Below are 27,522 nucleotides of genomic sequence, written 5' to 3' on the forward strand. Positions count from 1 at the left end.
CCTTTCAATGTTGACAATTTGTATAAATGATTGGCAGCACTCACTGTGTTTGGTTGTAAAAAAGAAAGATTTACGAAATAGAGTTGCCAATACATTACTTTTTTATAGTTTAAGTTAAAAAGTTGCCACTAGGTTGCTGTATTGACTAAGAAATGTTTATAGATACTGTTTTACCTGAAAACTGTTTTATCATTTTCATAGAACATAAACTTTAATGTTAAATGGCAAAGCTGTGCAACAGCTGTGAGGTAAATGTCTTTGCTTTTTATTAAAAAACAATAACAACTCTGTAGCAGAAAAACATAACAAAACAAATGTCATAATAACTATTCGACATTTATTAGTGAAAATCATTGTAAAAAAGCGCCAAAATTGTGAACAACTATTTCTAAACAATACACAAAATTAATAAATATATTAATAATTAACAAAATAAACAATAATCTATAATTAAATTCAATTACAATGGATCAATATCCAGATGAAAATGAAGAGTTTGAATTACAATATCAAGATGAATTGGAATTAATGGATGATTTCCCGCCCGAAGAACAAAATGGTAAGTTTAGAGACGCTACCAGAGACCAAATTATTCATGGAAATCGTTTGCAGATTACCGTCCTGCTGTGGCGGTCAACAGTACCCAAATAAAACCGGGCCTTAGTCAAGTTACCCTAAATTCTCCACAATTGTCGCAAATCAGTTTCAATGGTGATGATACGCAAATTTCCACACTGGCTGGACCAGTTAATCGGCGTTTGTTTGGTACCCCCAAACAGTCGCATACACGAGGAGCCTCTACCCCCTTAGTGGCTAAAAGTAAAATGCCTCCTATACAAGAAGTAATCGATATCGATGATATGGGACCCTCCACCGCCAATAAAGCTTTAGAAGAGTTAGAAAGAGCCACCCTGAAACGCAAACGCTTGGAAAGAGATCTATTTGGTAATATTGATGATATTTTTGGCAATGAAACCTATGAAGATCCAGAAGCTAAAAAAGCACGCACGGAAGAGGAAAGAGATTTGGAAATTATTGAGAAAATTTTAGAAACCCGCAAAAAACTACAAGAGCAGAGTAAGGCAGTGCGTAAAGACAACTTATCACGTTTGGAAGCTTTGCATGCTTTCAAAATGAGAAATCTTTCTTATACCATACCCCAGTGGCCATTTATGCCCCTTAGACGTAGTGATGATGAAAGAGTGTATGTTAGATTTCATTCTGAAGATTATGAAACAAAAGCTATAAATGAAATAACAGCAGCACCCACCATAGGCAGCCTTTTGGGTGAAAACAAACAGAAGATATGGGATGAAGCCAACGAATTAATACTGAAAAGAGCTAATTCTAAAGCAAAGGAAACACAAGAAGTCATAGTTGTTGAACCCACCTCGGATAAAGATACACGTTTATGGGTAGAGAAATATAAACCGCGCAAATATATAGATCTTTTATCTGATGAAATGACCAATAGAAGTTTATTATATTGGTTGAAAATGTGGGATAAGGTGGTATTTGGCAAGTAAGTGCCAGAACAAATTAATACCAGGTAAATTTCTTTTTAATTAATTTAATTTTTTCCAGAGAATTCAAAGCCTTGCAAGCTAATGCTAATAATAACGGTGAACTTAATACCTTTAATAAACGTACTGGCAAATTTGAATCTACGGGTGGTTGGCGTCCACGTAAATCTAAACAATTTCTTAATACAAATGTTGATGAAATGGGCCGGCCCATGCAAAAAGTGGCCTTATTGTGTGGCCCTCCAGGTCTGGGTAAAACTACTCTAGCTCATACCATAGCACGACATGCAGGCTATAATGTACGCGAAATTAATGCCTCCGATGATCGCAGTCCAGAGGCTTTTAAAATGGCTTTAGAAAATGGTACACAAATGACCTCAGTAATGAATGAATCGAAAAAACCTAACTGTATTATATTGGGTAAAGTATGCAACTGCTAAATTATTTGAAAATAAGGAAGAGAAATCTAATATTTCGCTATAATTTCAGATGAAATTGATGGTGCTCCTCGTCAGTCTATAGAGTTTCTGGTTAAATTTGTTACGGATAGTGTACAGAGTAAGGCGAAAGCGAAAGGTGGCAAGGCAACACATAATATTTTAAAACGTCCTATTATATGTATTTGTAATGATGTTTATGATCCCGCTTTGAGACCTTTAAGACAGATAGCTTTTGTGGTAACTTTTCCGCCTATAGATTCCGCACGTCTGGCCGAACGTTTAGTGCAGGTGGCACAAACTGAACGTTTAAAGACGGACTTTGGAACACTGATATCTTTGGCGGAAAAATCTGGCAATGATGTACGCTGTTGTATATCAACCATGCAGTTTTTTAGGTGAGTGATGCACTATAACGAAATTATTTCCTCTATTGGAACACTTTAGTCGAAGTTTTTTTTTTTTGAAGATAGATATGTATGCATAATTTTGATTTCGATATTTTTTAATGCCAATGAATTTTATTCGAATAATTTTTTAACCTAATATTTTTAACCGAATAAATTTTTATTCGAATAAATAATTATTCGAATAATTTTTTTTCAAATATATTTTTATTGGGTAATTTTTTCAAATAAATTTTATTTAAACTTTTTAAAATTTTGATTCTATTCGAATAAATTTTATATCAAAAATATTGTCCGAATAAATTTCCATTCGAATCATTTTAATAGCAAAAATTTTATTCGAATAAATTTTTATATGAACAATTTTTATACGAATAAAGTTTTATTCGAATAAATTTTATTCTTATATATTTTTTTTTAAAATTCTATATATCCGAATAAATTTTTCGAATAACTTTTTAATCGAAAATGTTTTTCCATATAAATTTTTCGAATAATTTTTAATCAAAAATTTTTATCCAAATAAATTTTTATTCGATACATTTATTCGAATAAATTTTTATTCGAATAATTTTTTTCAAATAAAAAAAAAAATTTATTTAAAATTTTGTAAATTTTGATTCGAATAATTTTTTATTCAAATAAATTAACAATAAGATTCCAATAATTTAAAAAAAAATTCTAAAAGATATTCGAATAATTTTTTAATCGAAAATTTTTATCCGAATAACTTTTTAATCAAAAATTTTTATACGAATAAGTTTTTGTTAAGGTAATTTTATTCGGGCATTTTTTAACCGTATTTTTATCAAGAAAATATAATCGAATAAATGTTTCTGTAAAATTTGAAACAATGCTCCATAGTAAATTATCCGAATAATTTTTTGAACGAAAATTTTTATCAAAAGAAATTTTTCAAAAAATTTTTATATGAAAAATGTTTATCCGAACAAAATTTTATTCGAATGAATTTTATTTAGAATTTCTTAATTTTTCCATATTTTTCTATAGAAAGTTTTTATTTTTATTATTTTTTTTAGTAGAAAGTTATAAAAAAATTTTATTCGAATAATTTTTTTTTATAAAACATTTTATTCGAATAAATTTTTTATGACAATTTTATATAAATAAATTTTTTCTATGAAAAATTTTGTTCGAATGTTTTTTATGAAAAATATTATTTCTATTTTTTTTTATAAAAAAATTATTCGAATAATTTTTTTTATTCGAATAAATATTTTTGTATATACAGTTTTTTTGTACTCGAATCAAATTTAAAAAAAAAATATTCTAATGTTTTTATAAAAAATTATTCGAATAAAAGTTATCTCTTCGAATAATTTTTTTATGAAAAATTTTATTCGAATAATATTTTTCTATAGAAAGTTTTTATTTTAATTATTTTTCTTATAGAAAGTTGTTATAAAAAATTTTATTAAAAAAAATATTCGAATAATTTTATAAAAATTTTATTCGAATATATTTTTTAATAAAAAATATTATTCGAATAAACTTTTTTTATACAGAATTTTTTTATGAAAAATTTTATTTGAAAAATTTTTCGAATAATTTTTTTTTATTATTCAGTGATTTTTTTATTCGAATAAATACTTTTGTATAGAAACTTTTTTTGTATTCGAATTAAATTTAAGAAAAAAATTATTTGAATCAAATTTTTTTATAAAAAATTTTATTCGAATGTTTTTTATAAAAAAATTATTCGAATAATTTTTAATTCAGTGATTTTTTTATTGGAGTAATTTTTTTTATTCGAATAAATATTTTTGTATTCGAATTTAATATTTTTTATTCGAATAAATACTTTTGTATAGAAACTTTTTTGTATTCGAATTAAATTTAAGAAAAAAATTGTTTGAATCAAATTTTTTTATAAAAAATTTTATTCTAATGTTTTTTATAAAAAAATTATTCGAATAATTTTTAATTCAGTGATTTTTTTATTCGAGTAATTTTTTTTATTCGAATAAATATTTTTGTATTCTAATATAATAAAAACTTATTATTTGTAAAAAAAAAAAAAAATATTCGAATAAAAGTTACATATATATTCGAATAATTTTTTTATAAAAAATTTTATTCGAATAAAGTGTTCTATAGTAAGTTTTTATTTTAATTATTTTTCCTATAGAAAATTATTATTAAAAAAAATTAGTTGAATAATTAAAAAAAAAAATTGATTCGAATAATTTTTTTTAATAAAGAATATATTCAAATAAATTTTTTATGAAAATTTTTGTTTGAATACCAATTTTTTATGAAAAAATTTATTCGAGTGCTTTTTATAAAAAAAAAATTCGAATAATTTTTTTTTATTCAGTGATTTTTTTATTCGATTTTTTTCATCGAATTTTTTTTTTATTCGAATAAATATTTTTGTATAGAAAGTTTTTTGTATTCGAATCGAATTAAAAAAAAAAACTTATTCGAATGGTTGTATAAAAAATATTTGAAAAAAAAAATCTTCGAATATTTTTTTATGAAAATTTTATTTGAATAAAATTTTTTATGAAAAATTTATTTGAATAAAATTTTTTATGAAAAATTTATTTGAATAAAATTTTTTATGAAAAATTTTATTCGAATGTTTTTTATAAAAAAATTATTCGAATAAATTTTTTTATTCGAATAAATATTTTTGTATAGAAAGTTTTTTGTATTCGAATCGAATTTAAAAAAAAAAACTTATTCGAATGTTTGTTTAAAAAATAATTTTTAAAAAAATTTTATTCGAATAATTTTTTTAATAAAAAATATTATTCGAAAAAAAAATTTATTCGAATGCTTTTTCTATAGAAAGTTATTATTAAAAAAATTTTATTCGAATAATTTTTTTATAAAAAATTTTATTCGAATATTTTTTTTTATAAAAAATTTTATTCGAATAAATTTTTTTATGAATTTTTTTTTTAAAAACTATATAAAAAATTTGATTCGAATAATTTTTTTTATAAAAAATGTTATTCGAATAAGTTTATCCGTTAATATTTTTCTATAGAAAACGTTTATCCGTTAACGCTTTCCTACAGAAAAAGTTAATATGTTAATATTTTTGTGTAAAAAAAGTTTATCCGTTAGCGGTTTTCAGTAGAATAACTTAAAATTTTATCCATTAATGTTTTTCTATAGAAAAAGTTTATTCGTTAACATTTGCTTTTAAACAAAGACAATTTTTGTAGAAAAATTTTATTCGTTAGATTAGTTCTTATGGAAATATGGAAAAAAAGTTCATACGTTAACACTTTTCTATATAAAAAGTTTATCCGATTTTCTATAATTTTTATAGTAAATCTTATATTTTTTAGCGCCCAAAAGAATGCTTTAAAACTGCAAGATGTTTTAAATAACAATCTGGGACAAAAAGATCGTCATCAAGGTTTATTTGATGTTTGGGGTTCAATATTCAGAGTAAGTTTGTCTAGTTTACTATTAAAAACAATAATAACTATTCAATTCCCTTTTACAGATACAACGTCCTAAAAAACAATTAACAGAGGCACGCGGTGAGGAAGAAGCTCAAGTAACAATGACAGATATGTCTATAAGTACAAGAGTACGTCATACCCTAGATGTAGTACATTCTGGAGGAGATTATGGAAGGTGGGTTAATTATAAATTACTAATAAATATATAATTTTGTTAATTTTTTTTTTCTTAAAGATTAATGCAGGGTGTTTATGAAAATTATTTACAACAAAAAATGCCTGATCCCGATTTAAATGGTGTAGTAGAGGCTACTCAATGGTTTTGTTTCTCGGATATGGTACAACAGCAAATAAATCATTTACAAAATTATACTGTATATCCATATTTACAATATGGTTTCGTTATATGGCATTTGTTATTTGCTTCTTTGGCTTGGCCTAAAATAAATTTCCCCACTAAAGGATATGAGGTAAGTAAGTTTTAGACTTAAGTATCATTATAAAAATCTTCATCATTATAATTATCAGCACAATATTATGTACATTTGACTTGTTTGCATTTGTTTAAAAGTGCTTATAAATGTTTTAAAATTTCAACCAACTGCCGTTAGATGATGAACGTATGAATGAAGGAATGCATGAATGAATGGGCAAATGAGCTTTTTGTGTTTGACTTGTAAATGTCATTTCATTTCTAAACATTTTGTTTTTTTTTGTGTTGTTTAATCTCAACGTCTTTAGGATATGTATAAGTAGATTTTTTTAGAATTTCAATGAATAAAATGCAATCAAGAGATTAAATGTGTTGTAGCACAACATTAATATAAACATAATGTAATGATGTTTAAAGCAATGAATAAACAAAAGAGGGCATAGATGATATAAAGAGTAAAATGAATTCATTTTACACTTACAATATGACAAAACATAAACTCATTTCTTGTTTAGTGGTTGTGTTCATACATATATTTATTACATAATTAACATTTTCCTTTAAAGAAAATACATTTATAATCAAATCGTTAACAAATCTTTTTCGTTTTATACCAACAGTTTCAACAGAAATTGACTACACAAAAGAATATATTTCAAGCTTTACGTAAATCGTTTACTGCCAGCACAGTGGGCATAGGCCAGGGTAGTGCAGTGTTATTGGAAACAGTACCTTTATTAAAGTATATATTATCGCCACAATTAAGATCGGTGGCCATACAATTATTATCACAAAAGTAAGTTTATTTAGTATTTAAAACATATAAAAACACTATACTTAATAGAAATTTTCTTTAAAGAGAACAAGCCGACTTAAAGCATTGTGTAGAAATAATGGTAGATTTGGGCATAACTTATACACAAGTTAAATCAGCCGATGGTCCCTATATCTTTCGCATGGAACCTGATATAGATACTATCATGCAATTTCCTAATTTTCCGGGAGTATCACTCTCTTACTTTGGCCGTCAACTAGTATCTCGTGAGGTAGAATTAGAACGCATACATCGTTCAACACCAAAAATCATAGGACCCGCTAAATCAGCCGCTGCAGCAAAACCTTCAATAAAAACTACATCTCCCACTAATTTACCCAATCATTTGCAACGTCTTAAACCAAAACGTATTGAAACTTCTGCAAAATCCAAGGCAAATACTGAAGTGGTAAGTCAATCTATTATATTTTATTATTACTAACTGCATGCTTAAACTGGAACATCATTATATGTACATACATATACAAATTATGCATCAATATTTTTTCTATTATTTCATTCAAACACTATACTATGCTTTAACAAAACTATTTTACTCGTAGTCGATTTACATAACAAACGCCAGGATTATAGCATTTAGTTTTTCTTTGTGTGCAAAAATAAAGAAAAACAAACAAAATAAAAAAGAAATGTTAACAAAAACGTGCTTAGGAAATTGAATTGAAATATGTAGATGGAATTATAAAATATATATAGTTTTGACTTGGATATTAAACCATATTTATTGAGAATGAAAATATGTACAGAATGTAAATTTAATTTGTAATAACAACTTGAGAATATTAGTAGAGATCTTTTAGATAATCAATATACTAATACTTATGTGGCTTAACATTTTCTTTGGAACAAACTTCTTTTAATAAACTTTGTCATATTAGGATAAATGCTTTTTACAGAAAATTTACCTTAAATAATCTTTTGTGTAGAAAACAAATCAAATTTCTATAGTAAAAACTTAAGGGATCAACTTTTCCTAAAGAAAAAATGAAAGGAAACATCTTTCTATAGAAACAAGTTAACGGATAATCTTGTTCTATAGAAAAAAATTGACGGATAACATTTTTCCGTAGAAAGAAGTGAACGGATAAACTTTTTCTGTTTAAAAAAGTTAATGGTTAAACTTATTCTATAGAAAGATAATCTTTTTCTATAGAAATATAAAGTTTTTCTATAGAAAAAAGTTAATGGATAAAAGTTTTTTATAAAAGAAATAAACTGATAACATTTTTCTATAGAAAAAAAGGTAATGGAAAACTTTTTTCTATAGAAGAAAGGTAAATGGATAACATTTTTGTATAGAAAAATGTTCACCGATTACATTTTTTCTATAGAAAAAAGTTTACAGATAACATTTTTCTATAGAAAAAAGTTTACAGATAACATTTTTCTATAGAAAAAAGTTAATGGACAACATTTTTCTATAGAAAAAAGTTAATGGACAACATTTTTCTATAGAAAAAAGTTAATGGACAACATTTTTCTATAGAAAAAAGTTAATGGATAACATTTTTCTATAGAAAAAGTTCATCGCTAACATTTTTCTATAGAACAAAGTTCACCGATAATAATTTTCTATAGAAAAAATTTCACCGATAACATTTTTCTATAGAAAAAAGTTCACAGATAACATTTTTCTATAACAAAAAGTTCTCCGATAACATTTTTCTATAGAAAAAAGTTCACCGATAACATTTTACTATAGAAAAAAGTTCACTGATAACATTTCTCTATAGAAAAAAGTTCACCGATAACATTTTTCTATAAAAAAAAGTTCACCGATAACATTTTTCTATAGAAAAAAGTTCACCGATAACATTTTTCTATAGAAAAAAGTTCACCGATAACATTTTTCTATAGAAAAAAGTTCACCGATAACATTTTTTTATAGAAAAAAGTTCACCGATAACATTTTTTTATAGAAAAAAGTTCACCGATAACATTTTTTTATAGAAAAAAGTTCACCGATAATATTTTTCTATAGAAAAAAGTTCACCGATAACATTTTTCTATAGAAAAAAGTTCACCGATAACATTTTTCTATAGAAAAAAGTTCAGCAATAACATTTTTCTATAGAAAAAAGTTCACCTTTAAAATTTTTCTGTAGAAAAAAGTTCACCGACAACATTTTTCTATAGAAAAAAGTTAATGGATAACATTTTTCTATAGAAAAAAGTTATTGGATAACATTTTTCTATAGAAAAAAGTTAATAGATAACATTTTCCTATAGAAAAAAGATCACCGATAACATTTTTCTATAGGAAAAAGTTCACTGATAACATTTTTCTATAGAAAAAAGTTCACCGATAAGATTTTTCTATAGAATAAGTTCACCGATAACATTTTTCAATAGAAAAAAGTCTAGCGATAACATTTTTCTATAGAAAAAGTGGAAAAGAGTTCACGAATAACATTTTTCTATAGAAAAGAGTTAAAGAATGACATTTTTCTATAGAAAAAAGTTAACGGATAACATTTTTATATAGAAAATGTTATTAAATAACACTTTTCTATAGGAAAAATTAACTTTCTATATAAAAAACTCCTTCAAAGGACTCATTTCTTTACAATCTTCTTTCCTAAAAAAATCGTCATCAACTAATTCCTTAAAACTCCTTAACATTATTCTTGTCATAAATCATTTATTAATCCCTTAATAATTTACAGTAAATTAAAATTGCAACAGTAAGCTACTTAATGTTTCCAAACAATATGAGAAAAAGCTTCTTGTCTTTTTTTTTAACAAAATAAACATTCATTGCCTTAATAATTTAGCTCATAAAAATTCATTGTCTTTATTATCCTGTGAAATTGAAATCAAATCTCAGTGCAATACTCATGAACAAATAGAAAATACAATAAAAAAAACATATAAAATAAATAATAGAATAAGAAAAGGTGTTTCAGTGCTAACAACAAGAACCAACTAAACAATCAACTCATTCCAAACGACTGACTGACAAACACTCGGGTTTGTTTTTTGTTTTTTTTTTAAATAAAATTCAAAGTTAAATTGAAAATAAAATTCTATATAAAACTTGTTACTAACTTTAACCCAAAGGCTGACTAACAAACAAAAGTTCTAAATATTATTTGCAATTGTGTAACCAAAAAAAAAAAAAAAAAATAAAAATGTAATAATGTAAAATGTAGCTATTCTATTTGAATCTCCATTATTTCTATCATCATCGGTGTCATTGTGTGGTATTGTTGCAAATGTGAATGAGAATTCTAATACTAATAATAATATCAATTTCAATACAAACACTAAATACGTAATGTTACAGGTCTCTAAGGATTTCTTTGGTCGTATACAGCGTAAAAGCGCTGCACAAACATTGGCAGAGGAATGTAAGTATTGTTGTAATATATGTATATGTATACAAGAAATATACACCAACACAGCACACGTTTATTCTGGTAGATATAATTTTCATTTCATTGTTTACATTGGTTGTTGTTTTCTATTCCTTTCCATTGTATTCATTTTAAAAAGTTTATTTATTATGATTAAGTATAGGAGTAGGTTTACGAAACAGAAGTTTGAAAGTTGGTTTCTACAGAACTGAACTAGAACTGAACTAGAACTGAACTAGAACTGAACTAGAACTGAACTAGAACTGAACTAGAACTGAACTAGAACTGAACTAGAACTGAACTAGAACTGAACTAGAACTGAACTAGAACTGAACTAGAACTGAACTAGAACTGAACTAGAACTGAACTAGAACTGAACTAGAACTGAACTAGAACTGAACTAGAACTGAACTAGAACTGAACTAGAACTGAACTAGAACTGAACTAGAACTGAACTAGAACTGAACTAGAACTGAACTAGAAACTGAACTAGAACTGAACTAGAACTGAACTAGAACTGAACTAGAACTGAACTAGAAATGAACTAGAAATGAACTAGAACTGAACTAGAACTGAACTAGAACTGAACTAGAACTGAACTAGAACTGAACTAGAACTGAACTAGAACTGAACTAGAACTGAACTAGAACTGAACTAGAACTGAACTAGAAATGAACTAGAACTGAACTAGAACTGAACTAGAACTGAACTAGAACTGAACTAGAACTGAACTAGAACTGAACTAGAAATGAACTAGAACTGAACTAGAACTGAACTAGAACTGAACTAGAACTGAACTAGAACTGAACTAGAACTGAACTAGAACTGAACTAGAACTGAACTAGAACTGAACTAGAACTGAACTAGAACTGAACTAGAACTGAACTAGAGAACTGAACTAGAACTGAACTAGAACTGAACTAGAACTGAACTAGAACTGAACTAGAACTGACTAGAACTGAACTAGAACTGAACTAGAACTGAACTAGAACTGAACTAGAACTGAACTAGAAACTGAACTAGAACTGAACTAGAACTGACTAACGAACTAGAACTGAACTAGAACTGAACTAGAACTGAACTAGAACTGAACTAGAACTGAACTAGAACGAACTAGAACTGAACTAGAACTGAACTAGAATGAAACTAGAACTGAACTAGAACTGAACTAGAACTGAACTAGAACTGAACTAGAACTGAACTAGAACTGAACTAGAACTGAACTAGAACTGAACTAGAACTGAACTAGAAACTGAACTAGAACTGAACTAGAACTGAACTAGAACTGAACTAGAACTGAACTAGAACTAAACTAGAACGAACTAGAACTGAACTAGAAATACTAGGAACTGACTAGAACTGAACTAGAACTGAACTAGAACTGAACTAGAACTGAACTAGAACTGAACTAGAACTGAACTAGAACTGAACTAGAACTGAACTAGAACTGAACTAGAACTGAACTAGAACTGAACTAGAATAGAACTAGAACTGAACTAGAACTGAACTAGAACTGAACTTAGAACTGAACTAGAACTGAACTAGAACGACTAGAACTGAACTAGAACTGAACTAGAACTGAACGAGACTGAACTAGAACTGAACTAGAACTGAACTAGAACTGAACTAGAACTGAACTAGAACTGAACTAGAACTGAACTAGAACTGAACTAGAACTGAACTAGAACTGAACTAGAACTGGAACTAGAACTGAACTAGGAACTGAACTAGAACTGAACTAGAACCTAGAACTGAACTAGAACTGAACTAGAAACTGAACTAGAACTGAACTAAACTGAACTGAACTAGAACTGAACTAGAACTGAACTAGAACTGAACTAGAACTCAACTAGAACTCAACTAGAACTCAACTAGAACTGAACTAGAACTGAACTAGAACTGAACTAGAACTGAACTAGAACTGAACTAGAACTGAACTAGAACTGAACTAGAACTGAACTAGAACTGAACTAGAACTGAACTAGAACTGAACTAGAACTGAACTAGAACTGAACTAGAACTGAACTAGAACTGAACTAGAACTGAACTAGAACTGAACTAGAACTGAACTAGAACTGAACTAGAACTGAACTAGAACTGAACTAGAACTGAACTAGAACTGAACTAGAACTGAACTAGAACTGAACTAGAACTGAACTAGAACTGAACTAGAACTGAACTAGAACTGAACTAGAACTGAACTAGAACTGAACTAGAACTGAACTAGAACTGAACTAGAACTGAACTAGAACTGTACTAGAACTGAACTAGAACTGAACTAGAACTGAACTAGAACTGAACTGAACTAGAACTGAACTAGAACTGACTAACTAGAACTGAACTAGAACTGAACTAGAACTGAACTAGAACTGAACTAGAACTGAACTAGAACTGAACTAGAACTGAACTAGAACTGAACTAGAACTGAACTAGAACTGAACTAGAACTAAACTAGAACTGAACTGGAATTGAACTAGAAGTGAACTAGAACTGAACAAGAACTGATCTAGAACTGAACTAGAACTGAACTAGAACTGAACTAGAACTGAACTAGAACTGAACTAGAACTGAACTAGAACTGAACTAGAACTGAACTAGAACTGAACTAGAACTGAACTAGAACTGAACTAGAACTGAACTAGAACTGAACTAGAACTGAACTAGAACTGAACTAGAACTGAACTAGAACTGAACTAGAATTGAACTAGAACTGAACTAGAACTGAATTAGAACTAGAACTGAACTAGAACTAAACTAAAATTGATTTTTTCTTCGATTAGAATTCCTGGACATTTTAATGATTCAATTACTTTAAAACTCTGTGTTTACACACAAAGTCTGTTGTAATTCTTTATCCTAACGTAAAAAGTGTGATGGGTGTGTGTGTGTGTGTGTGTAGATTTGTGTATACAATGTGTATGTTTATTAAATACTAATTTTACGCTTGAATATTTTGTTTTCCAGCTAAATCTGATCCAATTGTTAAAAGTCCCATTTGGTATCGTTACAAGGAGGGTTTCAATAATGCTGTACGCAAAGATATTCATATGAATGAATTATTGTAACAGCTTATACGTACATTAATATAGTTAGTTTTACTCTTCTTTAAATATAAAATATTATATTAGTTTTATATGTATTTATGTAATTAAAATGTTTTAATAAAAAGTTTTTTATAATTATTAATTTATAAATGCGATTGATAGTTTATTGCAATTTTATAGTTTTTCAATAATTGTGAAAGCGTTAGAGAATTTGTTTGTTTGACTTGTGTTGAGTGCACAACGATTTCAAATGTCTCTGTGCAAATATTACGATTTGCATTATAATCGTCATACATATTCATCTATGACGTTGACATTTGAAACGCAGTGTTATTCTCTTTTTAACACTTAAAGTGAGTCTGTTTTATTTTCGCAATATTTAATACATTGTTGTCGATGCAATTATATATTCTGGTGTAGGCGTTAATTTACTATATTAAGTCAAGGGTGTGTCATATTTATGACATAAATTTACTTTCTGCTGCAACGAAAACGATTACTCTTTAAATGAGCAGTTTTCTGTGCGTAATATACTATAAATGAGCATGTGGTCATTCCATTTCGTTGTAGTTTTATTTTCTTTTTAAAATGTGTATTTAAATTATTTTCTTATTCGTGTTCTTGTTGAGCTGTTAAACTGATAAGGTCTCTTCTATTACGTTATTTACAGTGTGTAGCTTGTTTTTAAGTCTTTCATTAGTAATAATTTCGTTTTGTTCGTTATTGCGTCTAGTATTTCTACGAGAGCGTATAATAGTATATTTGTTGCACAAAAATATTGATTACTTTTTTAAAACAATATATATAAATCGTGGTTTTAATTGGTATTATCCAGTATAAACATTATGTCAAAATTTGTTATTGTTCTATTAATATTTGCAATTGCATCGAATGTTTTAGTTTCTATAGAATCGCGCAGCTGGGGCATTCCAAGTAAGTTTTATAACAAAGTGTTTACAATAAATGTGTTATTGATTAATTTGTATTTGTAGATATTTGCTTGCAACCACCTCCTCGATCAGAGGGCATTTGTACGATTGAAATAGAAGGCTATTATTTCGATAGTCAAAAGAGTAATTGTGAAAAATATACTGTGGGAGGCTGCCGTCTAACGGGTGGTCAAAGTTTTGGTTCTCTTCAGGATTGTTTAGCAACATGTGTCCATGCTACTCGACGTATACAAGATATAAGACATGATTAAAGTACAAAAAACAAAGAAAAGTGATTAATAAAGTACATAAATTCTTTAAAATTTTTTTTTAAATATTATAATCCATACGTTTTGAGTTGATTAAATTCAAAAAACTCGAAACTATTTTCTGTTTGTATTATGATGGTTGTGTCACGTTTGAGTGATTTGTTGGATTATCTTACTCTGTCCACTTTAAGCTAGTTTTTATTTACTTTTCAACTCGTGCTTATCATTTCTTATCAATAATATTTGTATGTAAAATTATTTCTTTGTATTATATTGGGGGTACTGTTTTATTATCAACACAAGGTAACAGTGTTTAAAAGAGATGTCATTGGAAAAATTTGTTTCCTTCGAATTTGCTCTAATTTTGCTCAAAGACAATTAAAAAAAAATGTGTTCGAAATCATATTCAAAAACAAAATCTGTTAGTTCTAGTTCGGTCCTAGTTCAATTCAAATTTAGTTCTAGTTCAGTCCTAGTTTAATTCTAGTTCAGTTCTAGTTCAGTTCTAGTTCAGTTCTAGTTCAGTTCTAGTTCAGTTCTAGTTAGTTCAGTTCTAGTTCAGTTCTAGTTCAGTTCTAGTTCAGTTCTAGTTCAGTTCTAGTTCAGTTCTAGTTCTGTTCTAGTTCAGTTCTAGTTCAGTTCTAGTTCAGTTCTAGTTCTGTTCTAGTTCAGTTCTAGTTCAGTTCTAGTTTAGTTCTAGTTCAGTTCTAGTTCAGTTCTAGTTCAGTTCTAGTTCAGTTCTAGTTCAGTTCTAGTTCAGTTCTAGTTCAGTTCTAGTTCAGTTCTAGTTCAGTTCTAGTTCAGTTCTAGTTCAGTTCTAGTTCAGTTCTAGTTCAGTTCTAGTTCAGTTCTAGTTCAGTTCTAGTTCAGTTCTAGTTCAGTTCTAGTTCAGTTCTAGTTCAGTTCTAGTTCAGTTCTAGTTCAGTTCTAGTTCAGTTCTAGTTCAGTTCTAGTTCAGTTCTAGTTCAGTTCTAGTTCAGTTCTAGTTCAGTTCTAGTTCAGTTCTAGTTCAGTTCTAGTTCAGTTCTAGTTCAGTTCTAGTTTCTAGTTCAGTTCTAATTCAGTTCTAGTTCAGTTCTAGTTCAGTTCTAGTTCAGTTCTAGTTCAGTTCTAGTTCAGTTCTAGTTCAGTTCTAGTTCAGTTCTAGTTCAGTTCTAGTTCAGTTTCTAGTTCAGTTCTAGTTCAGTTCTAGTTCAGTTCTAGTTCAGTTCTAGTTCAGTTCTAGTTGTTCAGTTCTAATTCAGTTCTAGTTCAGTTCTAGTTCAGTTCTAGTTCAGTTCTAGTTCAGTTCTAGTTCAGTTCTAGTTCAGTTCTAGTTCAGTTCTAGTTCAGTTCTAGTTCAGTTCTAGTTCAGTTCTAGTTCAGTTCTAGTTCAGTTCTAGTTCAGTTCTAGTTCAGTTCTAGTTCAGTTCTAGTTCAGTTCTAGTTCAGTTCTAGTTCAGTTCTAGTTCAGTTCTAGTTCAGTTCTAGTTCAGTTCTAGTTCAGTTCTAGTTCAGTTCTAGTTCAGTTCTAGTTCAGTTCTAGTTCAGTTCTAGTTCAGTTCTAGTTCAGTTCTAGTTCATTCTAGTTCAGTTCTAGTTCAGTTCTAGTTCAGTTCTAGTTCAGTTCTAGTTCAGTTCTAGTTCAGTTCTAGTTCAGTTCCAGTTCAGTTCTAGTTCAGTTCTAGTTCAGTTCTAGTTCTAGTTCAGTTCTAGTTCAGTTCTAGTTCAGTTCTAGTTCAGTTCTAGTTCAGTTCTAGTTCAGTTCTAGTTCAGTTCTAGTTCAGTTCTAGTTCAGTTCTAGTTCAGTTCTAGTTCAGTTCAGTTCAGTTCAGTTCAATTCTAGTTCAGTTCTAGTTCAGTTTCGTTCAGTTCTAGTTCAGTTCTAGTTCAGTTCTAGTTCAGTTCAATTTTTCACATTTTGTTACATTTTCCTATCAACTCCAATTGTAAAAATTACATTAACGACAATATAGAAATACATCCTCCCAAGAAACTGATCTTTGCTCTGTGACAAATCAAATTGTACAAGTTGTGTATTATCGCTCAAAATAAATACTCCATGTTTTCGTTTTCATTTTCGTTTCATTTGGCTTTTGCAAAACATTGTTTGTTTTCAATTCCATAATTCTTATAAAAAATATATAAAGAAAGACTTAAACTTATAGTAGAGAAAGAAGCAAACGATCTCTTATCGCATTATAAAACTCATTAATAAAAATACAAAATCTGAGTGGCAGACATTCAATTACAAGCGAACATTCGCTGTGATCGTAGAGAAATAATACATAAACCGAGTGTATAAGAAAAAAACATCTATTTTGGTGTTAATTTATTTTATAAAAATAAAATTGTAAAGTTTTGTTAAAACTAAGGCTTTAAGTAAGCAACAAGAGTTTATAAAACTCGACAATAAAATTAAAAAAAAAAAAAAACATTTTATGAATATAAAATTTTATTATTCCTAATCAGAATCATATTATTAAGGCATTTGTTATAAACAAATACACATTATTATAATTTAACATCAAATGGGAAATTGTTTTTGTTGTAAACAATTAACAGCGAAAAGAAAGCGAGTCGAAATTCTTACAACTTGAACGTGCAAACAAAGAAGTTTAAATAAAGGAAAAAAAATTATTAACAGTATTTGGTATAAAATGATTCTTTCAAGCGCAAAGCGTCTAATAATTGTTTGTTGCATCCTTTTAAATATAATTCATACTATACAAGGAGCTGGAAATCGTACACGTAAGTTAAAACTTCACATTTTATTACAAATAATTTTTAATTGTTTTTTCGTTATACCTCTCCTCCCCCAAAAGGTGCTGTTGTTGATATTTGTGATCGTCAGCCCACCATTAATGGTTTGTGTGGCTCCTCAACTTTAGGCATTTATTATGATGCTGAAACTCAACGCTGTAAATATTTGGGCTGCAGTCCAGATAAGAAAATATTCTCATCTCTAGAGGATTGTGAAAAGATTTGTAATAGAAAAAATCGTCGCCGTCATAGACGTGTTCGTTATTCAAAACCATAATTGATTTGTGTTCAAGAAACATGTGCATGATTTCAATAGTAAAACTGTTTGCAAATACAAAAAATCAAAAACGCAATTTTTTTCTTTCTTAGAAATAGTGTTTAACTATAATTTTATTGGTATTCAATAGAAATATTGAAAATAAAACGCAATTTTATTGTTTGTGTTTGTACTGCTGAAAGAAGATAAGGATATACTATATTTTATTTTTATTATTATTTTAAATATATAATACAGTACCTTGACATGAAATGATTTATGCAGTCGAAATAATTAATGCTTGCATTCGATTATGTGTCTAGAAAAATAATATCTAGGGTACAGGTCACAAGTACGCAGACTACTAAATCAAAAATATTGATTGAATTTATAAAGTTTCGCTGAATTGAAAATTTTCCTTAATATGTTGACTCATTAATAAGGAAATATTAATTTTCATTAGATAACGATTGATTAGCAAATTGTATTTTATGCGAAATCTTGATATTTTGCAGATATATCGGATTTAGCATTGATTAAAAACTCATTGTTATGCAATTTTGTTATAATATCGTTTATAAAACAATCCTTTTTTATGTTGTTTCTCTTATTCTGAGTTTCAAACTAATTTTGAGCTTTATTTTCCGTCTCATTGTTTGTTTTTAACAATTATATTCAATAGCACACTTTCAGGCTTTAATTTAATCTCAACAAACACGGGTTCGAAATAACTATGATCCTTGGAAATTTAAAACAAATAAAGTTCAGTTATACTTAGTTAGTTCTAGTACAATTCTATTTCACTTCAGTTTCTGGTACAATTCTAGTTTAGTTCTAGTTCAGTTCTAGTTCAGTTCTAGTTCAGTTCTAGTTCAGTTCTAGTTCAGTTCTTTCCGTTCTAGTTCAGTTCTAGTTCAGTTCCAGTTCAGTTCTAGTTCAGTTCTAGTCAGTTCTAGTTCAGTTCTAGTTCAGTTCTAGTTCGTTCTAGTCAGTTCTAGTTCCGTTCTAGTTCAGTTCTAGTTCAGTTCTAGTTCAGTTCTAGTTCAGTTCTAGTTCAGTTCTAGTTCAGTTCTAGTTCATTCTAGTTCAGTTCTAGTTCAGTTCTAGTTCAGTTCTAGTTCAGTTCTAGTTCTAGTTCAGTTCTAGTTCAGTTCTAGTTCAGTTCTAGTTCAGTTCTAGTTCAGTTCTAGTTCAGTTCTAGTTCAGTTCTAGTTCAGTTCTAGTTCAGTTCTAGTTCAGTTCTAGTTCAGTTCTAGTTCAGTTCTAGTTCAGTTCTAGTTCAGTTCTAGTTCAGTTCTAGTTCAGTTCTAGTTCAGTTCTAGTTCAGTTCTAGTTCAGTTCTAGTTCAGTTCTAGTTCAGTTCTAGTTCAGTTCTAGTTCAGTTCTAGTTCAGTTCTAGTTCAGTTCTAGTTCAGTTCTAGTTCAGTTCTAGTTCAGTTCTAGTTCAGTTCTAGTTCAGTTCTAGTTCAGTTCTAGTTCAGTTCTAGTTCATTCTAGTTCAGTTCTAGTTCAGTTCTAGTTCAGTTCTAGTTCAGTTCTAGTTCAGTTCTAGTTCAGTTCTAGTTCAGTTCTAGTTCAGTTCTAGTTCAGTTCTAGTTCAGTTCTAGTTCAGTTCTAGTTCAGTTCTAGTTCAGTTCTAGTTCAGTTCTATAGTTCAGTTCTAGTTCAGTTCTAGTTCAGTTCTAGTTCAGTTCTAGTTCAGTTCTAGTTCAGTTCTAGTTCAGTTCTAGTTCAGTTCTAGTTCAGTTCTAGTTCAGTTCTAGTTCAGTTCTAGTTCAGTTCTAGATCAGTTCTAGTTCAGTTCTAGTTCAGTTCTAGTTCAGTTCTAGTTCAGTTCTAGTTCAGTTCTAGTTCAGTTCTAGTTCAGTTCTAGTTCAGTTCTAGTTCATTCTAGTTCAGTTCTAGTTCAGTTCTAGTTCAGTTCTAGTTCAGTTCAGTTCTAGTTCAGTTCTAGTTCAGTTCTAGTTCAGTTCTAGTTCAGTTCTAGTTCAGTTCTAGTTCTAGTTCAGTTCTAGTTCAGTTCTAGTTCAGTTCTAGTTCAGTTCTAGTTCAGTTCTAGTTCAATTCCAGTTCAGTTCTAGTTCAGTTCTAGTTTAGTTCTAGTTCAGTTCTAGCTCAGTTCTAGTTCAGTTCTAGTTCAGTTTTAGTTCAGTTCTAGTTCAGTTCTAGTTCAGTTCTAGTTCAGTTCTAGTTCAGTTCTAGCTCAGTTCTAGTTCAGTTCTAGTTCAGTTCTAGTTCAGTTCTAGTTCAGTTCTAGTTCAGTTCTAGTTCAGTTCTAGTTCAGTTCTAGTTCAGTTCTAGTTCAGTTCTAGTTCAGTTCTAGTTCAGTTCTAGTTCAGTTCTAGTTCAGTTCTAGTTCAGTTCTAGTTCAGTTCTAGTTCAGTTCCAGTTCAGTTCTAGTTCAGTTCTAGTTCAGTTCTAGTTCAGTTCTAGTTCAGTTCTAGTTCAGTTCTAGTTCAGTTCTAGTTCAGTTCTAGTTCAGTTCTAGTTCAGTTCTAGTTCAGTTCTAGTTCAGTTCTAGTTCAGTTCTAGTTCAGTTCTACTTCAGTTCTAGTTCAGTTCTACTTCAGTTCTAGTTCAGTTCTAGTTCAGTTCTAGTTCAGTTCTAGTTCAGTTCTAGTTCAGTTCTAGTTCAGTTCTAGTTCAGTTCTAGTTCAGTTCTAGTTCAGTTCTAGTTCAGTTCTAGTTCAGTTCTAGTTCAGTTCTAGTTCAGTTCTAGTTCAGTTCTAGTTCAGTTCTAGTTCAGTTCTTGTTCTAGTTCTAGTTCAGTTCTAGTTCAGTTCTAGTTCAGTTCTAGTTCAGTTCTAGTTCAGTTCTAGTTCAGTTCTAGTTCAGTTCTAGTTCAGTTCTAGTTCAGTTCTAGTTCAGTTCTAGTTCAGTTCTAGTTCAGTTCTAGTTCAGTTCTAGTTCAGTTCTATTTCAGTTCTAGTTCAGTTCTAGTTCAGTTCTAGTTCAGTTCTAGTTCAGTTCTAGTTCAGTTCTAGTTCAGTTCTAGTTCAGTTCTAGTTCAGTTCTAGTTCAGTTCTAGTATAGTTAAGTTTTAATTCAGTTCTAGTTCAGTTCTAGTTCAATTCCAGTTCAGTTCTAGTTGACATTTTTTACATATTTTTACAAATATTAATTAAATTTTAAATTTATTGCATTTTATCTACTTAAGTGCATTATTTCCGTTTCCCACTTTGCAAACACAATTATCTATGTATGCACTTTGCATTAACATAATTAACACTTGTTGTATATTCCGTAACACTATTGGAATGCAGATAAATGTTGCAATTTATTAATTTTAATTAAATAAGTTTAAGACTATTTTATGTTTAACTAAAGCAGACATACACATAAGAAAGCGGATACATACACATGTACAAATACGTGTGCATGTATAAGTATATAAAATAATTTACATATTTAATTTGCATAGGAGTGTAAGTATTTGGAAACCCGGTAGTTTTAGTGAGGTCTAGTGAATGCTAGATGATATTATAATACTAACTCTTTCGAGTTAAATAAAGTGAACCAGACTGATTGTAAAGGGTCAACAAACAAACATTAGGGGACCATTAGTTGCTTAATGCTAAGGGGTTATTGTCACATGTTGAAATGGTTGGACTTTTTAAGATCGTGTATCACACAGAGATTGTCCAATTTGTTATTTGCATACTTACACATACACATACTTTCGTGTTTATTAAACAATTTGTAACTTACTACACAAAAGCTGTTAAAATTTAATTTTCTCATACAAATTTTCTAATTTAGTAATTAAATGTGTCTTTGGAACGTGCCAAATATCATCAAATTATAATATAAATTATTAAATAGATAAATATACAAATACAAACATACAAACACGAATACATGACAATGTTAATATTATATATTTAGCATATGTACATAAATAAGTATGTAAATAATGTAAGTATGTATGTTTGTCTGTATATGTGTACATATTTATTATAAATTATTAACATACTAGTTTATTTATAAAGTTAATTATTTTTAAAGTTTTTCAATTATTTCAAGTAAATTAAATATGCGGTCGTTTGTTTGTTTTTTGATGAAATGTCCAAATAATTTTCAATAACATTCAACGGTAGATAATTTTTATAATTTTTCAATTTTCCTAAATTTTATTCAATTGAAAATGTTTTCATTTAAACATAAAGGGTGAAAACATTTCAAATTAGTTAATTTTATTGTTGGATTTAGTTATTTTTAAAATATGTGATTAAATTAATTAAATTGTAAAACATAGTTTTTGATTAGCAAGGTTCATTGAACAACCTCTAATATGATTTTCTTTATCTGTAGTCATTTGTAATTGAAGGGCTTTGTAAAATTATTTAAAAGGTCATATTTTATAACCAAAATATCTATAACAATTATTTAAAATTATAATATTAAAATCTTTCTTTTTCCAAAAAATTATCTCTTGGCTTGCAACCTTCAAAAAATTAGAAAGTATTTTAGCATTGATTCTCATTTTGTGGAAATTTCTGTCTCTATCGCCTTAAAAATTTTAAATAATTTGATTTCAAGAACTGCACGTACTCATGTGTACCTTGCATTCAAAATTATAATTTCAAAAAAAAAAAAAAAACAATACTCTGATTGCTGATAAACAAAACAATTTACTTTTTTCTTATGCAAACGTAAATTCCATAATTAGTTGAAATAATGACCATTTAAATATATTATTTTAAAGTTCACTGACATTATTTTAAAAGACATTTTTATTTCTCATGAAATTGTAACAACTAGGCTTTCCTACGATGTAATGAGTTTCAATTCTAGTTCAGTTGTAGTTCTAGTTCAGTTCTAGTTTAGTTCTAGTTCAGTTCTAGTTCAGTTCTAGTTCAGTTCTAGTTCAGTTCTAGTTCAGTTCTAGTTCAGTTCTAGTTCAGTTCTAGTTCAGTTCCAGTTCAGTTCTGGTTCAGTTCTAGTTCAGTTCTAGTTCAGTTCTAGTTCAGTTCTAGTTCAGTTCTAGTTCAGTTCTAGTTCAGTTCTAGTCAGTTCTTGTTCAGTTCTAGTTCAGTTCTAGTTCAGTTCTAGTTCAGTTCTAGTTCAGTTCTAGTTCAGTTCTAGTTCAGTTCTAGTTCAGTTCTAGTTCAGTTCTAGTTCAGTTCTAGTTCAGTTCTAGTTCAGTTCTAGTTCAGTTCTAGTTCAGTTCTAGTTCAGTTCTAGTTCAGTTCTAGTTCAGTTCTAGTTCAGTTCTAGTTCAGTTCTAGTTCAGTTCTAGTTCAGTTCTAGTTCAGTTCTAGTTCAGTTCTAGTTCAGTTCTAGTTCAGTTCTAGTTTAGTTCTAGTTCAGTTCTAGTTCAGTTCTAGTTCAGTTCTAGTTCAGTTCTAGTTCAGTTCTAGTTCAGTTCTAGTTCAGTTCTAGTTCAGTTCTAGTTCAGTTCTAGTTCAGTTCTAGTTCAGTTCTAGTTCAGTTCTTGTTCAGTTCTAGTTCAGTTCTAGTTCAGTTCTAGTTCAGTTCTAGTTCAGTTCTAGTTCAGTTCTAGTTCAGTTCTAGTTCAGTTCTAGTTCAGTTCTAGTTCAGTTCTAGTTCAGTTCTAGTTCAGTTCTAGTTCAGTTCTAGTTCAGTTCTAGTTCAGTTCTAGTTCAGTTCTAGTTCAGTTCTAGTTCAGTTCTAGTTTAGTTCTAGTTCAGTTCTAGTTCAGTTCTAGTTCAGTTCTAGTTCAGTTCTAGTTCAGTTCTAGTTCAGTTCTAGTTCAGTTCTAGTTCAGTTCTAGTTCAGTTCTAGTTCAGTTCTAGTTCAGTTCTAGTTCAGTTCTAGTTCAGTTCTAGTTCAGTTCTAGTTCAGTTCTAGTTCAGTTCTAGTTCAGTTCTAGTTCTGTTCTAGTTCAGTTCTAGTTCAGTTCTAGTTCAGTTCTAGTTCAGTTCTAGTTCAGTTCTAGTTCAGTTCTAGTTCAGTTCTAGTTCAGTTCTACTTCATTTCTAGTTCAGTTCTAGTTCAGTTCTAGTTCAGTTCTAGTTCAGTTCTAGTTCAGTTCTAGTTCAGTTCTAGTTCAGTTCTAGTTCAGTTCTAGTTCAGTTCTAGTTCAGTTCTAGTTCAGTTCTAGTTCAGTTCTAGTTCAGTTCTAGTTCAGTTCTAGTTCAGTTCTAGTTCAGTTCTAGTTCAGTTCTAGTTCAGTTCTAGTTCAGTTCTAGTTCAGTTCTAGTTCAGTTCTAGTTCAGTTCTAGTTCAGTTCAGTTCAGTTTAGTTCTTCAGTTCTAGTTCAGTTCTAGTTCAGTTCTAGTTCAGTTCTAGTTCAGTTCTAGTTCAGTTCTAGTTCAGTTCTAGTTCAGTTCTAGTTCAGTTTTAGTTCAGTTCTAGTTCAGTTCTAGTTCAGTTCTAGTTCAGTTCTAGTTCAGTTCTAGTTCAGTTCTAGTTCAGTTCTAGTTCAGTTCTAGTTCAGTTCTACTTCATTTCTAGTTCAGTTCTAGTTCAGTTCTAGTTCAGTTCTAGTTCAGTTCTAGTTCAGTTCTAGTTCAGTTCTAGTTCAGTTCTAGTTCAGTTCTAGTTCAGTTCTAGTTCAGTTCTAGTTCAGTTCTAGTTCAGTTCTAGTTCAGTTCTAGTTCAGTTCTAGTTCAGTTCTAGTTCAGTTCTAGTTCAGTCTAGTTCAGTTCTAGTTCAGTTCTAGTTCAGTTCTAGTTCAGTTCTAGTTCAGTTCTAGTTCAGTTCTAGTTCAGTTCTAGTTCAGTTCTAGTTCAGTTCTAGTTCAGTTCTAGTTCAGTTCTAGTTCAGTTCTAGTTCAGTTCTAGTTCAGTTCTAGTTCAGTTCTAGTTCAGTTCTAGTTCAGTTCTAGTTCAGTTCTAGTTCAGTTCTAGTTCAGTTCTAGTTCAGTTCTAGTTCAGTTCTAGTTCAGTTCTAGTTCAGTTCTAGTTCAGTTCTAGTTCAGTTCTAGTTCAGTTCTAGTTCAGTTCTAGTTCAGTTCTAGTTCAGTTCTAGTTCAGTTCTAGTTCAGTTCTAGTTCAGTTCTAGTTCAGTTCTAGTTCAGTTCTAGTTCAGTTCTAGTTCAGTTCTAAGTCAGTTCTAGTTCAGTTCTAGATCAGTTCTAGTTCAGTTCTGGTTCAGTTCTAGTTCAGTTCTAGTTCAGTTCTAGTTCAGTTCTAGTTCAGTTCTAGTTCAGTTCTAGTTCAGTTCTAGTTCAGTTCAGTTCTAGTTTAGTTCTAGTTTAATTCTAGTTCAATTCTTGTTCAATTCTATAAAGCGTATAAATTCTGTTTTAAAGCGTATAAATTTTGTTTTGGTTGCCCTGGAGGAGATCATTTACAAAATTGTAACAAATACAAGTCACTAATATACAGCGTAATTTATAAGACGTATTAATGACAACTAAACCAAATTAATTATTTAATTACTAATATGACTGTCACTGTATGCTTCAAAACATCTCGCTAAAGAGAGAGAGAGAAAGCACAAATTATTCGTACCACAAACTACGTATCGTGTGGCTGATTTAATCTGTACATTTGGACAACATCATTGATACTGGAACGAACTATCTGTGGTTATTCAGCATTACGATTAAGAGAGCATACGACTAAATAACAACATTTCATAAACGGAAAAAATTTAACAATATTTTTTTTTTTTAATTAAAAACACAACAAAATGTTTTTTTGTTCAAAACTCGATATTTTAATCATATTAACAATATTTTCATCACTACTGATAAGTGTAAATGACGCAGCAAACAATGACAAAAAACAAGGTAAACAAATTAATAGATTTTGATGAGTAAACAAATCATTAAATGCGTAAACATTTTCTAGATCCCAAATGTTTATTACCCATGGAGCCTGGCCCATGTCGCATGAGTTTAGATCGCTTTTATTATAACGCCCAAACCGATACGTGCGAACAATTTAAATTTGGCGGTTGTAAGGGAAATGATAATAAATTCGGTTTCAAACAAACTTGCGAAGCGGCTTGTAAAAAATCACCAACGACAACAGCAGCAGCAGGAAAACCTGCAGCTACCTCAACAACCACCGAGTCTAGCCGATTTACTAATAAACAGTTGAAATCGGATACTTTAAAAACATTGGCCACTAGTGCTGCTGTAGCTTCCTCCACAACTCCGAAACCATTGGCAGCACGTACCACAGTCAGAACAAAAACTACCACATCAAGAAGCGGAACAACTACTACACAAAAATCTAATCGTTTTTAAAATGGTTAATAAAACAAACTACTTCAAACAAAATAATGAATGAGCTCTACACGATCAATTGGAAAATACCTGTCTTAAATTTAAAATAAATTCAATTCAAATCGTTTGTACACATTAATTTTAACTAAATTTTTATCGGAACTAAGTACGTGTATGACTCACGAAACATTATTTGTTTATTTCGTTAATTAAATCGTTTTCTGTGTACGAAAAGTATTTATTGTGTCGTACGCATACGTACCGAGTTGATTGAACGTAGTTTGTGCGAGTATGTGACGACATTGAATATTTGCATTAAATTTTAGGTGGTAATTCCCCTTATCTTGGGGTAAAATATAGAAAGTATAGATTTATACATTTTCAGAAGCGTAGATATATTTTTAATGAAGATTTTTTTGAAATTTTTGATTTCGTGGAACATTTTTGCCTGAGCTGCATTTGAAATCTCCTATTTATTAGAAATGAACTATAATTCAATTAGAACTGTACTAGAACTTAAGTGGAACTGAACTGTAACTAACTAAAACTGAATTAGAACTGTACTAAAACTGAACTAGAACTAAACTAGAATTAAACTAGAACTAAACTAGAACTGAACTAGAACTGAACTAGAACTGAACTAGAACTGAACTAGAACTGAACTGAACTAGAACTGAACTAGAACTGAACTAGAACTGAACTAGAAACTGAACTAGAACTGAACTAGAACTGAACTAGAACTGAACTAGAACTGAACTAGAACTAACTAGAACTGAACTAGAACTGAACTAGAACTGAACTAGAACTGAACTAGAACTGAACTAGAACTGAACTAGAACTGAACTAGAACTGAACTAGAACTGAACTAGAACTGAACTAGAACTGAACTAGAACTGAACTAGAACTGAACTAGAACTGAACTAGAACTGAACTGAACTGAACTAGAACTGAACTAGAACTGAACTAGAACTGAACTAGAACTGAACTAGAACTGAACTAGAACTGAACTAGAACTGAACTAGAACTGAACTAGAACTGAACTAGAACTGAACTAGAAGAACTAGAACTGAACTAGAACTGAACTAGAACTGAACTAGAACTGAACTAGAACAACTAGAACTGAACTAGAACTGAACTAGAACTGAACTAGAACTGAACTAGAACTGAACTAGAACGAACTAGAACTGAACTAGAACTGAACTAGAACTGAACTAGAACTGAACTAGAACTGAACTAGAACTGAACTAGAACTGAACTAGAACTGAACTAGAACTGAACTAGAACTGAACTAGAACTGAACTAGAACTGAACTAGAACTGAACTAGAACTGAACTAGAACTGAACTAGAACTGAACTAGAACTGAACTAGAACTGAACTAGAACTGAACTAGAACTGAACTAGAACTGAACTAGAACTGAACTAGAACTGAACTAGAACTGAACTAGAACTGAACTAGAACTGAACTAGAACTGAACTAGAACTGAACTAGAACTGAACTAGAACTGAACTAGAACTGAACTAGAACTGAACTAGAACTGAACTAGAACTGAACTAGAACTGAACTAGAACTGAACTAGAACTGAACTAGAACTGAACTAGAACTGAACTAGAACTGAACTAGAACTGAACTAGAACTGAACTAGAACTGAACTAGAACTGAACTAGAACTGAACTAGAACTAGAACTGAACTAGAACTGAACTAGAAC

The 27,522-nt window shown here is 29.5% G+C and overlaps 4 protein-coding genes across 5 annotated transcripts; all 4 read left to right on the forward strand.

Moving 5' to 3' along the window:
• Positions 1-328: 328 nt before the first annotated feature.
• LOC119603023 (chromosome transmission fidelity protein 18 homolog) lies at positions 329-13,618 on the forward strand. The gene is made up of 11 exons (XM_037954875.1): positions 329-559; positions 613-1,522; positions 1,585-1,943; positions 2,013-2,358; positions 5,691-5,793; positions 5,852-5,985; positions 6,046-6,280; positions 6,864-7,039; positions 7,103-7,466; positions 10,365-10,428; positions 13,399-13,618. Exons 1-11 carry the CDS (start codon positions 466-468, stop codon positions 13,497-13,499), a joined length of 2,886 nt encoding a protein of 961 aa, XP_037810803.1. The 5' UTR covers positions 329-465; the 3' UTR covers positions 13,500-13,618.
• Positions 13,619-14,087: 469 nt separating this feature from the next.
• Positions 14,088-14,730, forward strand: LOC119603017 (tauPI-stichotoxin-Hcr2c). Its single transcript, XM_037954871.1, has 2 exons — positions 14,088-14,411; positions 14,471-14,730. The coding sequence occupies exons 1-2, from the start codon at positions 14,324-14,326 to the stop codon at positions 14,677-14,679; spliced, it is 297 nt and encodes a 98-aa protein (XP_037810799.1). The 5' UTR covers positions 14,088-14,323; the 3' UTR covers positions 14,680-14,730.
• Positions 14,731-16,846: 2,116 nt separating this feature from the next.
• On the forward strand, positions 16,847-17,879 carry LOC119603032. 2 transcript variants are annotated; one of them, XM_037954890.1, is made up of 3 exons: positions 16,857-17,037; positions 17,128-17,406; positions 17,481-17,879. In XM_037954890.1, exons 2-3 carry the CDS (start codon positions 17,316-17,318, stop codon positions 17,693-17,695), a joined length of 306 nt encoding a protein of 101 aa, XP_037810818.1. In that variant the 5' UTR covers positions 16,857-17,037; positions 17,128-17,315; the 3' UTR covers positions 17,696-17,879. The 2 variants fall into 2 exon arrangements, with proteins under 2 accessions (XP_037810817.1, XP_037810818.1); XM_037954889.1 differs by having other exon boundaries at positions 16,847-17,406.
• Positions 17,880-25,094: 7,215 nt separating this feature from the next.
• LOC119603033 (tissue factor pathway inhibitor) lies at positions 25,095-25,953 on the forward strand. Its single transcript, XM_037954891.1, has 2 exons — positions 25,095-25,373; positions 25,435-25,953. The coding sequence occupies exons 1-2, from the start codon at positions 25,274-25,276 to the stop codon at positions 25,833-25,835; spliced, it is 501 nt and encodes a 166-aa protein (XP_037810819.1). The 5' UTR covers positions 25,095-25,273; the 3' UTR covers positions 25,836-25,953.
• The last annotated feature ends 1,569 nt before the right edge of the window (positions 25,954-27,522 follow it).

This window comes from Lucilia sericata, unplaced genomic scaffold (genome assembly GCF_015586225.1).
Source record: "Lucilia sericata isolate MDLA Ls3-8-SP2 unplaced genomic scaffold, ASM1558622v1 Contig000270F_arrow, whole genome shotgun sequence".
Lineage (NCBI taxonomy): Eukaryota > Metazoa > Arthropoda > Insecta > Diptera > Calliphoridae > Lucilia > Lucilia sericata.